We start from the raw sequence: 14,331 nt of genomic DNA on the forward strand, positions 1-14,331 counted from the left end.
GGAGGACGGTCTTAGGAAGTAGGGTAAGTAGAAAAGTAAAACTTTCATATAACTAGTAAATAGTACTAACGTTTCGACGAAGGTTTTGTCATCATCAGGTACATTCTTCATTACCCATTCAAGCCGTCTCCAGCCATTATTATATTCAAAGTATTTTTGGTAGAGTAGTGTATTTTGGACTATGTTTTATTATATTTATTTATTTATTCATTAATAATCAATGGTGTTTTACATTTCTCATAAGAGATTAACGCAAACTTCAAGTTGTGCTTTTACTCATTAATACGCTATTGTAAACAGTATTTGTTGATCAACAGATTTTTTTTATATAATAATGAGAGTTAATCTATACATTTTCAGCCCTCTTGTGTGGATACTCTATCACTAGGTATCTGTTAACTCGTACAAAAAAACATATTCCTGGAAAATTTAGACTTTATCAAGCATTGCACGACACGTTTCAACAAAATGGAATATCGCGAATGAGAACTTTGGTAGTTAGCTCAGTTGAAGAAGAAGAGCAATTCAAAATTCGTGAGTTTGTTTAATTGCAAATCCGAAGTCTATGTTAAACCAACAGAACTCAGCGACACCGCTTCAACACAAATTATAATTCTCATACCATTTAATCATTTATTGATTCATCATTATTACCTTGATACCACTTAATTTAACTAGGCTTCCTCTTCGATAAGAAAAAAAAGTTTATTTAATAGTATATGATTTTAGTTGGAAGTAGAATGTTTTCTTACTGCAACATATTTCTGTTTCATATTTTGCTTAGTTTTATATAGCAACCTGGCCCAGCAGAAAAAGTGCATTTTATTTACGAAAGATACGAAAAACAGGTAAAATAAACGTTTTTTTTTAAAGGAATGATTGAATACATCATAAATATCATTCCGTTGAAGAATATATTGCTTCATGAAATGTATTACAAATCAGTGAATTACAGATTAGGTTTATTATGTATGTTCTGTAAATATATATATATCCGTCCTCTTATGTCAAATGCACTGTATTTTTTCCATCAAAATAAATACTAGTAGACTCATCTATTCAGGCGGGGTTTAACGACTCCTTTGCGTTTCTCTTCTTTCGATATATGTATGATAAACAACAAAGATTTACTGAGAGCGAAATGAACATTAAATTAAGAAAAATATAAGCTCTCATTTTAGAAAGATTTTTATCTACTTTACATAAAAAACAAAAACAATAATGTTTATAACTAATATTTTAATAGCTTAATTTTAATCACGGTTGTCCCCCGATGGGTCAACGGAAATTTTACAGACTAACAAAGCTAAAATCCGGCGTTCGATTCCCCGCGGTGGACAAAGTGTAAGTATACCATCATGTACCTTCTCACTAAGAAAACAAAAACAAAGAAATTAATCACTGTTTCGTTTTTCATTTTTAACAGTTGCAGTAGGAAGAAGCAGAAGCACACCGGGGTTGGTCGAATCTCGGGGCAAAGTGCCAATAGAAGAAATGCAGGTGGCGCCACGAGATCCTTCCGCGTCTGCTGCATATCTTCTAACGGATGATGATCATCAGAAGACGACCACAATACCTCTTTCTCAAAGTGGCGTCCGAGCAACAACTAGAGCCAGTAGTAGTAAAAGCAGCAGTACAGAAACAGATATCAGGCCTCATAAGACGTTGGAGCCAATACTTCCAATTATTCACACCCCTCAGTCTCCGAAACCGACGCCCACTCGTTCTTTCTTTACCAACGTTTCTAAGGAACGGAAAAAGGGCCTTGGAGGAGTGTCTTCAGCAAATCTCCTTTCTCTTCGCCCTTCTTCACCCTACTTCGTCCATTCCCCAGCTTCTAACACGTTAGATGTGTCTCCTATTACAGACTACTCAGCATTAAGCCCGGCCAGTCTAGACCAAGTATTTTTCGGTGGTCCTACATCCCACTCGAGCCACCTTTCTGTTCCATCACCGATGCTGAGAGGTAGTGGCAGTGTAAGCCCCATCAGTGTCAATACTTCTCGTGAAAACCACCAGGAAGCGTTAGTAGCTGAAATCAAACGTCTTCGAGAGCGCCTTGTGACACTAGAAACTGAGAATGCTTCCCTGAATATGAAACTGAGTCAGCAGCAATGGCAAGTAGAAAACAGGCTTGCCGAAATAGAGCTACAAATTTGTGGCACTGGACGAGGCGCTAGTAGCGCTAGCAATGGGAGTGAAGATGACAGCGAAAGAAATCGAGAATCTGTTATATAAATATCGTGATAATGTATTTCATACGTTGCCTACACTGTTAATATATCTTTAATATCTAAAACCATGAAGTATCTGTTCGGTGTGTAATTAATTACAATGATCTACAAGAAAAAAATGCATATTTTTACCAATGGGTTAGCCACAAAGATGCTGCATTGCAAGGAACTATTCGGAGTTAAGTTGAGTTAAGCCTACTTCACTCTCTAATATGTGTAGCATTTTCGTATATTATCGTACAGCTTTCGTAATTTTTCCAGTAATAACATATTTGATATTCTAGTGCTTGCATTTTACTTTTTTAAAATAAAAATAACGGCTTGTCCAATACTAAAATGTATGCCAGCAGAAAATCATAAGCCAAGTCTTATTTCCAAAACATCAGTCGTTTAGACAATCCTTTACATCTACAATTCAAATGTAATAACATTTGTAGGATAAGAAGGGTTGTTCAAATACTGAGTTAATGTGTGTGTGTTATTTTTAAACCATTGTATAGGTTTCAATTATATTTTATTCATATTATGCATTACTTATGTATCATAAATTTTACTCTATTAAACCGAAACCAAAATCCCATTATAGGTATAACTGTGGAAGATGCGTGATGTAAACGTGCATGCACCATCTATAAACATGGATTATACTATGTTGTATCTATTATAATCGTTAAGTCATTCAAAAACACTACAAACTCAGGAATAATTATCATATATATTTAAGGTTTGGGGTTTTTCATAATCAAGATAAATCAGCAAATCTTTGCTAGCAGAGAGTTCTAAGGTATGAAAAACAAAAGTTTATATTTCTGATATCAATACGGCATGTTTTATTATATGTCCAAAAAGCTCGAAATTTAAATGAAGAAATTAACAAAAGATTTAGGTCTCTGTAAGTTCAAAGCTGTAGAACTAATATCAAAGTGTGTTATTTGATTTACCCAGCAAGTAAAATCTATCATTCCTTTTGTACTTTTGTATTCATTGCGTATTTCATTCTCAATTTTCACCATGCAAAATTGTGATATAACATTAATGCTAATTTTGGATAATAGTTTTAACCGATTGTATAACATACGGCGTAATTAAGCGCCATCTTTATGAGATCCGATTATACTGTCTAAAGCAATTTGCCTAACATATACTAACATATTCACGTGAACACTGACTGAAACTGAAAGCTGATTTTTTTGTGTTTGTGTGATGATTCCGATTTCGAATTACTTCATAACTTTCCTACCTCTTATACTAAGATTAAAAAAAATCTAATTTTAACCTTGCAAAATTTGTTTTGTGTGTGTTTATTTTCCCCAAATACTCCTTAATAGAATATTTGTTTTTGTTCTTGTTTTAGTGCAGCTTTGAACATACGCTATGTTTAAACACAAAAAAGTTGTCCTAAAAACTTATAAGTGAAACTATATAATAAAATGTAATAATATGCCAACCATACTACATCTGCAATATACAGTGCCGATGAAACCTTTCATACATTACCAGGGCTTGAAACCTAGTAGTGGTCTAGGTGTTTTTTATATCATGTTTCATGAACCATAACTGTTATGATGTGAACTACGTTAAGTAAATTAATTGTAATTTTTATTAAGTTGCTCACAGTTCAAAATCAGGTATAATTATTATTTACACTTTAACGATATTATCAATCTGAAACATTACTTTACACTTGTAACAGTTAGGCTTCCAGTGCAACTTCGGCCTTGGAAGCATAAAAGTTAGTCTTAACTGCTGGTAAAATAATTGTGTATTATTTCATACCTAAATTCTCACTGGTTTATATTTTGTCACAATCAGGTAAAATAGTCTCACGATTATCACGTTTCCAGTTGAAGAAAAGCAAATTTAGACTTTTTTAATTGAATTTTTTGTTGCTTTTTTAATGAAACTCAAGGCTAATTCATATAGCGTGAAACTAAACCAACATGTCATAAAAACGCGACAAAAAACTCAATATACAATGCTCTACATGTTTTTTAATTTGAAAGCACTCCTAGTACTACTATGTATCGAACAGTCTAAGACTAATTTAAAAAAAAATAGGCAAACTTTATAAAACCATGAAATATTTTATAACCAATCATAAAGAAATACCCTACAGTGTAATTTATTCTGGCTCAAGAATAAAAAATAACCCATATTTTATTTGTCTTTGATAAACAATTCTAAATCCATGGTTAATAGTAGACAAACTTATGATTACAAATTGGATTAAGAAAAAACAGGAGTGAATAATATAATCATTATTGCATTTAGTTGTAACATTTAATTCAATTCTTTAGTGTATACAAAAAATATGTTTACAGAAATGAAAATGAACAACAATATTATGCCTGTAGGTGCTTTCAAAGTGTTTTTGTTTGCTCATCCTACTGCTGACTATCGTTATGCTTCGACCTTCCCTACTGAATCGCAGGTTAAATCGTTCGTATTTCAATTGAAATATAACCATAAAAATGTGATAGCAAAAGCATAAAAGGTTGGCAATTGCTTAATTAATGATGTTGCGAATGTGGCCTTATTGATATATACTGGATTTGCTCCCAGCGAGTAGACCTTAGTACTAACTAGCATGGAGACTTGAGGATGCTGTATTTCATTTAAAAATTTATAAATTAACAAACGAAAACTTGTCTCGAAATGGTACGACCAAAACCACTGTCTTTGGGAGTTCCCGGATTGAACTTATTTTTAATATTCAACAAACTGTAGTGCAAAGACACCCCTTGGCTCCTGAAGAACGTGTTAAAAGTATTTAAAAATGACGAACAATATAAAATCAAATAATCAATAACAGCGGAAAAAGTTATATTAATCTAGTCGTTCACTGAGATCACACGTGTAACTAAGAACTCAAAATATTCGAATTTTTGATTAACCAGTCGGACGCCTAAGTTCTAAATGGAGACATGTGGTTGGTGTTAACGATTAGATTATATTACAGCTAGTGCCAGTTACACGATAAACAAACATTATATTCTCCTAAACGATAAAGGCAAGTCTAATCAAGGTCAGGGAGTCATTCCACCCAACTGTGTAGAAGTCAAAATCATTATAATGGTGTCAGACCTATGAAATCATTTGAACCCCTTCAGCGACTACTATCGAAAAATCGATAATGCGCATTCCCCGTCACTATACGGCTTGCGCTAAGTTCACAGGGTTGCCTATCAACTCAAGTCATTTTTTACCACCCCACTCCTACACACGAATCGTTGCACATAAGGTGGCTGATAAGTCTTTGTAAAGTTGATATATATATAAAGTTTTGTTACATACACAGAAAAAAAAGTGTCACAAGTTCTTCATAAGTGGTGTATTAAAGTCAATTTTCAATTCAATGCAAACACAGCTGCAGTTGATATAGTAATTATATCCCACACATATTAGAAACGGAATTGAATACCAGTAAACATTAAGGTTCAACATTTCCACAATTTTGTTCTTGTATGACTGCTGGATAAAGCTGCAGTATCTTGTTAAAACTGTGTAAAAGAGTTTCCATTTCACGTTCGTAAGAAGTACATGCGCTCTTTGCATCTACCCCTGAACGAACTTTGCAGTTCTATATATGCTTACTTTTTAATAGTCTCGAGCTGTAAATTGGCAAAGTCGAAGGAACAGTCCTAATAGACTATACATTTCTTTAATCTTTTACATTACAAGATTTAATATTTATGTTAGCAGATATGTGTACAAAAGATAGATGGTACAGAAATAGATATACTTGCCTAGGTTGGTCTATATGTAACTACCGTGATCAAAACTGAAATTTAAAGACATGCTTTCAGGACTGTTGCCAGTACGTTTTCACACAAGATACAAACAAATCGTGTAAAAACTACCTTATTACAACCGTAAAAATTATAAAAAAGTGTCCAATATTTAAAAACATACTTGAATAAAACAGTCCTATAATCAATGGAACATTAATACAGGGAGTATCTCTTAGAAGTTGCACGCCATCTATCTTACGAAAACGGAATGTTTCTGCTACCAACTTGAAGGATAGTTAGCGATAAAACTTGTATTCTTTCTTTACCTCGATTTAATTTTACCAAGAAAAGTGTAACTAATCTTTAAGTGCCTACTCCTGTTTACCTACTGCGAATGACATTAAAATAATTTTAGAACTTTATCAGAATAAGAACCAATTCAAATTGAAAGTAAAATATATCGCTTGTGTTAGACAATAATCACAGTTCTACGTTTGCATTAATATGTAAATTATCACCATTCTGATGTCAATATATAGATCTCCGATATAGGTATTTTCAGGTGTTTGATAGATAGATTGACAAGCTTTCGTTAAACTTGAAATTTCAGCTCTGTGCTACGTAAAGCTAAAATTATGTGGGAAATTACTAGTATATGAGTGAATAAATAGGATTCTATTGTAAAAACCTTAGTCTACAAAGTTTCTATATAGTTCTACTCGTACTTCAGGAAGATAAAACGTTCCCTAACTTTCCTTTTCAGATTGATTCATACACTTGTTTATAAAGATTATGAAACACATCTCGTCTCTTCTATTACGTAAAAGTGTTTACGTTTTTATTACAAAGTTTAGAAACACTTATATGAAGTACTTTACGATCTAAGCTACTTACTTTTTTTTTTATACAGTACTAAGAAACATTCGTGCCTATTGCTACCAGTACATATTTGGAGTATAATTAAAATGGATCTGGTTTGTTTTGAATTTAGCACTCAACTACACGATGGCTATCTGCGCTAGCCGTTCCTAATTTAGCAGTGAAAGACTAGAGTGAAGGTAGCTAGTTATTACCAGCCACCGCCAACTCTTGGTCTACTCTTTTACCAACAAGAATAGTGGAATTGACCGTCAAATTATAACGCCCCCACTGAAAGGGCGAGCATGTTTGGTGGGGATTCGAACCCACGACCCTCTGATTGCGAGCGGACAGCCCTAACCACCTGGCCATGTCAACCCTATTTTATATAGACTGGTAGCAATACGTACGAATGTTTCTCAATACTGTACAAAAGATTAACTGTAAAGAACACACAAAACTAACCGCAGACACGAATCATCCCCACTGCACTATGTGACAGGCATTAATTAAACAAGACTTCAGACCACCATTTAGCGGAATTATCTTTAAAGAAAAGAAAAAATATATACCGCACAGAAGGATTGGGCTTTCTGTATATTTAACAAACTACGTACTAACAATAAGTTGTTTGGTATCTAACATCTTGTACAATAGTAAGAATGATTAAACAGAAAAGTAAAACTTCTAATAAATCTTAAACCTTTCCTATTAAGTAGCCCAACAATGATTTAAAATAAGTATTTAAAGTACTTGAATCTGTGCGTCGGTAATGACGGAGCTTATCGTTTAATATCACAACTCATCAAGCTGGCTGAAACATTATTTACATAAGTCGTTTAAGAGAAAATCTGAGGTGTTATTATCTTTCTCAGAGCGATGCAAGTGCATTTCTCAAAACGTGTTTGGCTTAGAATGGACCACACGGTATCTGGTAAGGTAGGACGGACTAAATAACCATTTATCTTTTTAAAGAAAATACATAAAGTGGGTATATCAACTCTTAGTTAGTTTGTTTGTAATTAAGCACAAAGCTACACAATGGGCTATCTGTGCTCTGCCCACCACGGGTATCGAAACCCGAATACTAGCGTTGTAAGTCCGCAGACATACCGCTGTGCCACTGGGGGGCATCAACCCTTAGTACAGTGCATGATTATGGAACATCACGCATTTCAACTTTTTTTTTTTTTTACTAACGACTTGCTACAGCGATTTACGTCAAAGTTAAGAAGTCAGATCCATAGCTTGCAAACGTAAAATCAGTAACTTTTTCATATAATTCAAGAACAAGACCGTTGTTAACCCTGTTAAACTTTCTAGTATTTATCAGGCTGTACCAAGTTTTTAACAAAATCTTTGACACTTTAATAATTGGCCAGTATGTAAGCTATCGTTTCTCCTTTAGATGTTGTAAGATATCAGCTAAATATTCTATGCCTTACGGTGAACATCACAAGCACGATATTAATACGGAACTTTGAAATAAACAGAACACCCCGTAAAATCGCAGTAAATAGTGTTTTCATTATTGTGTTTTACATTGTCAAAATAAACTTCTACTACGCGGTTTCACAATAACATAGTTCTGCGATTTTTGGCAGCGCCGGCTTTAATTATTTTACTGTCGTGGGCATATAGATGTCTACCTGATAAGCACTACCATGGACACATAATATATAGCCTTTGTTTTAGCCTTAAACAGAGATATGACCCAGGAGGAAAGAATATTGCTCTTCAAGCTTCCCAAAGTTTACCAGATTCAAGATTTAAATACGTAATGAAATATTAAAATTTCTTTTTTTTGTGAGAATCTAAAAATAAACCTGGCACTGAGAGAGTTCATAATCTATAAAAGTACACGTGAAAGACATGGGAAGGGTATAATTCTAAGAATCCATGAGTAAAAATAAAGGATAATATGTCAATCAATCACATTATAACTGCTATAAAATTATAGTCCACTACTATCCTGACAACTAGCGAGGGTTTTAGGACTTATTCGCCACGAATATTAAGTCACATTGGATGTCTTTTATTTTCAAGTACTAAACATCACATATTTTGTTGCACTTTTGCGGAAAATAAAAGTACGAAATACACTTTAATTTTAAATGTTATTTTTAATTTACAAATCCTCAAGCAGCTGCTGATCTTGTCCAGACCCAAATCCCACACTGAACTTTCGATCAAGATCAGATATATAACACGGGTATGATAACTTTCATTCACTTTTTTTTTGACACCCGAGCTGTGTTTTTATTCCACCGGGTTTCGAGTTGCCACAACAGAAATATTTGTAGCAGCAAATCACGTCTGTTCAGGCATAAAGCCTAAAATTCAATCAAATTTCTTAACGAAAAAAAAATACGAGTAAATCAATGTTCGTTGCAAACAGGATGAGTGTATATTAAGAGTTTTGTGATCTGTATGTGCACACACACACACATTTCACGTATACAATCGATTGATGGAAATGTATAGCGTGACTTAGTTTAAAAAAAAATTCCGAGTATTTTTTTACCACGTTATAATGAAGCTTCCCCTAATATATATGTAAAATTTATTTCAGTTAAAGGTTTCTGGTCTATAGCGCTATCTAGCGGTAATTATACAACCGCATATCATCTATATATATACATATATATTACAAAAACTTGCATAACTGAATGTAAACATTTATACAAATAAGCCTAAAATTCAGTATACTTTCCCTAGTTCTCACGATATTACGTGTATACGCAAAATATATGTAGACAAAAGATTTTTTATTAATTTTTCGAGAAAACCATATACACCAGAACACCGCCAAATGTTGTCAAACAAGAGAACCATGCGTTATATACTAAGCTCTCAAATGGTACTCTGTCGTCATGAAAGTTTGCATTCTTTTAATATTATTGACTAAGTAAAATGAACGTTCTGACCCAAGGAACTGGTGCTATATCGGTTCACACAACACATGGCGAAATATAGTCTGACCGTACTTCCTGTTAAATCTCCAGGCCGCAATGTTTGAATGTTCACCCAACTTGTAAAATTTTCACAACGTATAAAGTTCACACCATTAATGGTTTTTGCTGTGAAAGTAAAGTAAAATATTTAACTACTCAGTTGTGGATTTTATTATTAAAAGAAAAAACCCTATGGACGGCACTAATTGTTTATCAATGTAACATGTAATTAGCAGTAACTTGCATTTAGATTTTTTCCATAAAAATCTTCCAAACTCAGCAGCTGAAATACCAAACCGTGTCTTGAGGAGCGTGGGTGTATTCTAATACTGTAGCTCATAATCTTTGCAACTGTTATAAACTCTGGTCAAACTTTCATATAAATATAAAATAAAATTCATTCTTAAATTCTCAAATACGATTCTAGAGCATCAATACTGAAAACAGAAGACAACTTCATAATGAAAATATAGTTAACTGGGTACAAACGTATGGGTTATTGTTGATATAAGTAAGGTTTAGTTATTGATAGTTAACTGGGTACGGACGTATGGGTTATTGTTGATATAAGTAAGGTTTAGTTATTGATAGTTAACTGGGTACGAACGTATGGGTTATTGTTGATATAAGTAAGGTTTAGTTATTGATAGTTAACTGGGTACGAACGTATGGGTTATTGTTGATATAAGTAAGGTTTAGTTATTGATAGTTAACTGGGTACGAACGTATGGGTTATTGTTGATATAAGTAAGGTTTAGCTATTGTTTACAAATTTCAGTTGTATTCATTAGAATCACGAGATATTCAAGATTATTTCATTCTTAAGCTTAAACCAAGGAATTCAGACGCAACTAATGTACTAAACCATAATATGAAATAACTTAATGTGTGACACGTTAATGAATATAACTTAGTATACCTTAAAAAATTTGGTACCACAAAGATACAAAATAAAGAATGCACATGTGTACAAACTATATAAGCCACTATATAAGTGAAGCTATCTTAAAAGTTTTCGCAATATCTATCCATTTATCAGTTAAATGTACGTTTCTCAGCGATCCTATCCACTATCAGACTTGCACATCATTATATATTTTTTTCATAATGTCCTATTGATTCATAAGTGTAAAACATGAATAGTTTAATCAAATGTACGTTTCTCTGTAACCTGAGCCACTTTTGAGACCTACACAAAATTATTCTAAGTAACTATATCTTTTCATATAATCGTATAATGTATTACAACTACACCTTAAGTCTAGTTAATTATATTTCTAAACTTATAAAAACTGTAACATCAGTCAATTTCATTGTACGTATTTAACCATTTATTAGTTCAATTTACTGATATATATATCCATTAGTAAACTTTATTAATGTGTCAGAAATACATGTCAAAAATTATACTTGATCACTGTGTTTTATTTTAAATTTCTTAAGCCATTCTATCATGCTATTATGTTATATATTTTACTCTACGTCTTACACAAGTGCTTGTTATAATCTGTATAGCTTGCTCATCCTTTCACTAAACTGTTAACCCTAAATATACAAATTCCACCTGGTTCTTACACAAATGTTTCTGAATTATTTACGCACTAAAGTGCTTGTGGGCCAATGTGTCACCCAAAATTACAATTAATCCCACTAATTACTGCTGGGGTACCCTATGTATTTTTACACAGAAAATGAGTAGGTGAGTTTACAAACATTTTTTTTAGTCAATTCTTTAAACTGAATGTTGTGACAAGTAAGAATACAATTATTCAAGGAGACAAGATATGTGGAACACACCAGTATTAAGCAGAACAAAAATAAGTCGGTAATTTGAAGATTGAGTTATATTTCAACAGTTCATTTTTCTCAATCTTTAACCATAGTTAATAAGACCAGTTTACTGATAATACTCACTGTATATACAGGTCAGGCAACCACTTTTCAGAATCTTAACTCATAAATCTAATTTCCTGATTAAATACCCTGACTTATTAAAATTTTCAACTATACTATCAGAACATCAGAAATTGAATTATTACCAAATAAACTTTTAATGCTCTTTATGTAAACCAGCTAACAAAAACTTTTTTTTTTTACATTTTCCAAAGTGAAAAACTTGTAACAGATTTTGTCAGTATTTCTTTTGGTTTACTTCAGATTAAACAACAGTTATCAAGACATTCACAAATTATATTTACACAGAAAACTAATTTTATATAAAAATGTTTATTGTCTGAAAACCATTTAGTTTTCTGGGGTATTGTGGGTCTTCAGCAAATCTCTCTATAAACCACCTATTTGAACTGTAGGTCTAAGAAATTTCTAAGTAAGTAGTGACTACAACAACTATAAGCTCATCTCACTTCAAAAAGGAAATTAGACAAAATGGCTTAACTGTCAAAAATCAAAAATAAGCTATCCTGGTACATTAAACACTAAGGAAAAATAATTCAAGATTTAATGTTTTTGTTAAATACATTAAAGATGAAACAAATTATTTGCAAAATATTTTCTTATTTCATCTTTCAACATTTTGTCTGAAGAAATGAAACTCAAAAGTATAAAAAAATGTTTAACATATACATATATATGTTATTAGGACTAAATCATGTACTGAAAATATAATTAAGCTTTCAGAAAAACAACTGAAAATATATTGAACACTTAAAAAACAAAAACGAAATTCCATAAGTACAATACATTTTCACATTTTCTTTAATATCACAAAATCATCATACAGATTTTTGAAAAGTCTGTGAATATTTCTCGTTTTCAGTGGTTGATGTTGAACTGCTGTTCATTCAGTTCACAAAATTTTTTTCTTATAATTGATCTAAAATATGCATCTCATGCTGGTTGATGTAATAAAATGTGTACTTCCTTCTCCTGTCCATATGGCATACTGTTTTAATGTTGTAAGCTCATTGTTTATTTAGATAAGTAATTCACAAGAAATTTTATAAAAAGTATTTATACATATTTTTGTGCATTTTTATTTTACAACAACTTTCTGATTTTGAAGGATCAACTTTGAACTCAAGACATTCTACAAATTACATAAATGTCCATCTGAATATCACTTATCGCATAGATATTTCTTTACACTTAAATAAAAAGTAAACTTCACCACTGCAATTCTGTGCTTATGTCAGTGTGAAGGAAGTAATGCTTTACTCATTAAGTATTAAAGTAAACCTGTCTTTAGGGTAACAAGGATAACTAGTGTGGATACACACAAACAAAGATTATATTCTTGTAGTGATCTCGTCAAGAGATTACTTGTGCTAGTCTCAATTACCTACAAGTGTCTGTATAAATAATTTAGTTGCCAAACTTAATCTTCAATATTACGAGGAAGACGAATCTCCTGGGTAAAACATTCAGTCTCCCACTGTTTTAAGCAGCTAATTATGATTTATTCAAACCTAAGATTTCTCGCTTTCCTAACTCAATTAGTGACACTTCTATCAGACCGAGAAGCTTGAAGATAATGATGTAACCACATTTCTTTGAAATCTCTATTGTACGAGCACATTTAAGGAGGTTTTCTAGAACATAATTAATAATTAAATTTACAACATGCTACAATAAACATAAACTTTATAAATTCACAATTATTTCATTATACACAAACATAGTATATTTCAGCTTTAAAAAAACCGTAACTACTCTTCATTTTTTAAGCTTCAGCTGTATGAAATTTCAAAATTATTGTTTTGAGAGATTGAGACTTCTTATACACAGAGTAAAAAGACAGCAATGTTTTTTACTTCAAAACAAACTATAAAAAAATAGCAGACAAGCACAAACAGTTGATTACAGGTATTTACTGGTAGCAGGCCCCAAGGATGCACTCTTTACTTTCTTCCCTAACATAGGAGTCACTGGAAGACTGGCTGTGCTAGTTGCCAAAGATGAGTTCCCAAGTTCCTGTAAAAAATAGGCAAAGGACTATTAGATCTTATTGACTACTTGTACTTTATTTGTTAAAACACTACACAATACAAAATCAATGTATACTGTTGACATGCTGTTAATTTAACATGTAACATTATGATTAATGTTAGACACTAAAAAGGTAAGTACAGCTCTCTATTTTCACGTAACTTCACACACACATTTACCAAAAAAACAAAGAATATATAATACTATAAGACATGACAAATTTCATTATGTGCTTTTTGATGAAATTTTCACCCTTAACTCTGTCAGCATGGGCTTGGTACCTGGGACTGACCTTGTAACCATTTTGTGCTGGTTATAGTTTCATGCTGTAACTTTTAAATTATCAAGCAAGTGTTAATAAAATTTGGCAGATTATCAATAAACACTACAATGCTTTCATATGCAAAATATAATTTGTTTTATAAAGTCTTAAGGTTTGTAAAGCAATGTTTTTCTCATGCCTTTTTTTTCTTTTTGCATGTTGCCTATCTATCATGCAAAGTAATTTTCATTTTAAGATTAAAAATAATTTTATGCATCAGATAATTTTCAAATTTCACATGCGAATTCTTTATAATGTCCAGATAGTTATCAAATGTTTCTTAAGAG

General features: G+C 32.2%; 2 protein-coding genes across 4 annotated transcripts in view; one reads left to right on the forward strand and one right to left on the reverse strand.

Moving 5' to 3' along the window:
• Positions 1 to 3,449, forward strand: part of LOC106457011 (cyclic nucleotide-gated cation channel alpha-3-like) — a 165,450-nt gene extending 162,001 nt beyond the window's left edge. For both annotated transcript variants that reach the window (XM_022382823.1, XM_022382824.1), the window contains one exon: positions 1,427 to 3,449. In XM_022382823.1, coding sequence (XP_022238531.1) covers positions 1,427 to 2,238 — 812 coding nt within the window. In that variant the 3' untranslated portion in view covers positions 2,239 to 3,449. The remainder of the gene's footprint in view (positions 1 to 1,426) is intronic.
• Positions 3,450 to 12,469: 9,020 nt separating this feature from the next.
• The window catches only part of LOC106457012 (protein ECT2-like), an 81,923-nt gene continuing 80,061 nt past the window's right edge, over positions 12,470 to 14,331 (reverse strand). For both annotated transcript variants that reach the window (XM_022382825.1, XM_022382826.1), the window contains exon 23: positions 12,470 to 13,707. In XM_022382825.1, the coding sequence (XP_022238533.1) occupies positions 13,594 to 13,707 (114 nt within the window). In that variant the 3' untranslated portion in view covers positions 12,470 to 13,593. The remainder of the gene's footprint in view (positions 13,708 to 14,331) is intronic.

The sequence above is a fragment of the Limulus polyphemus genome, unplaced genomic scaffold (genome assembly GCF_000517525.1).
Source record: "Limulus polyphemus unplaced genomic scaffold, Limulus_polyphemus-2.1.2 Scaffold281, whole genome shotgun sequence".
Classification (NCBI taxonomy): domain Eukaryota; kingdom Metazoa; phylum Arthropoda; class Merostomata; order Xiphosura; family Limulidae; genus Limulus; species Limulus polyphemus.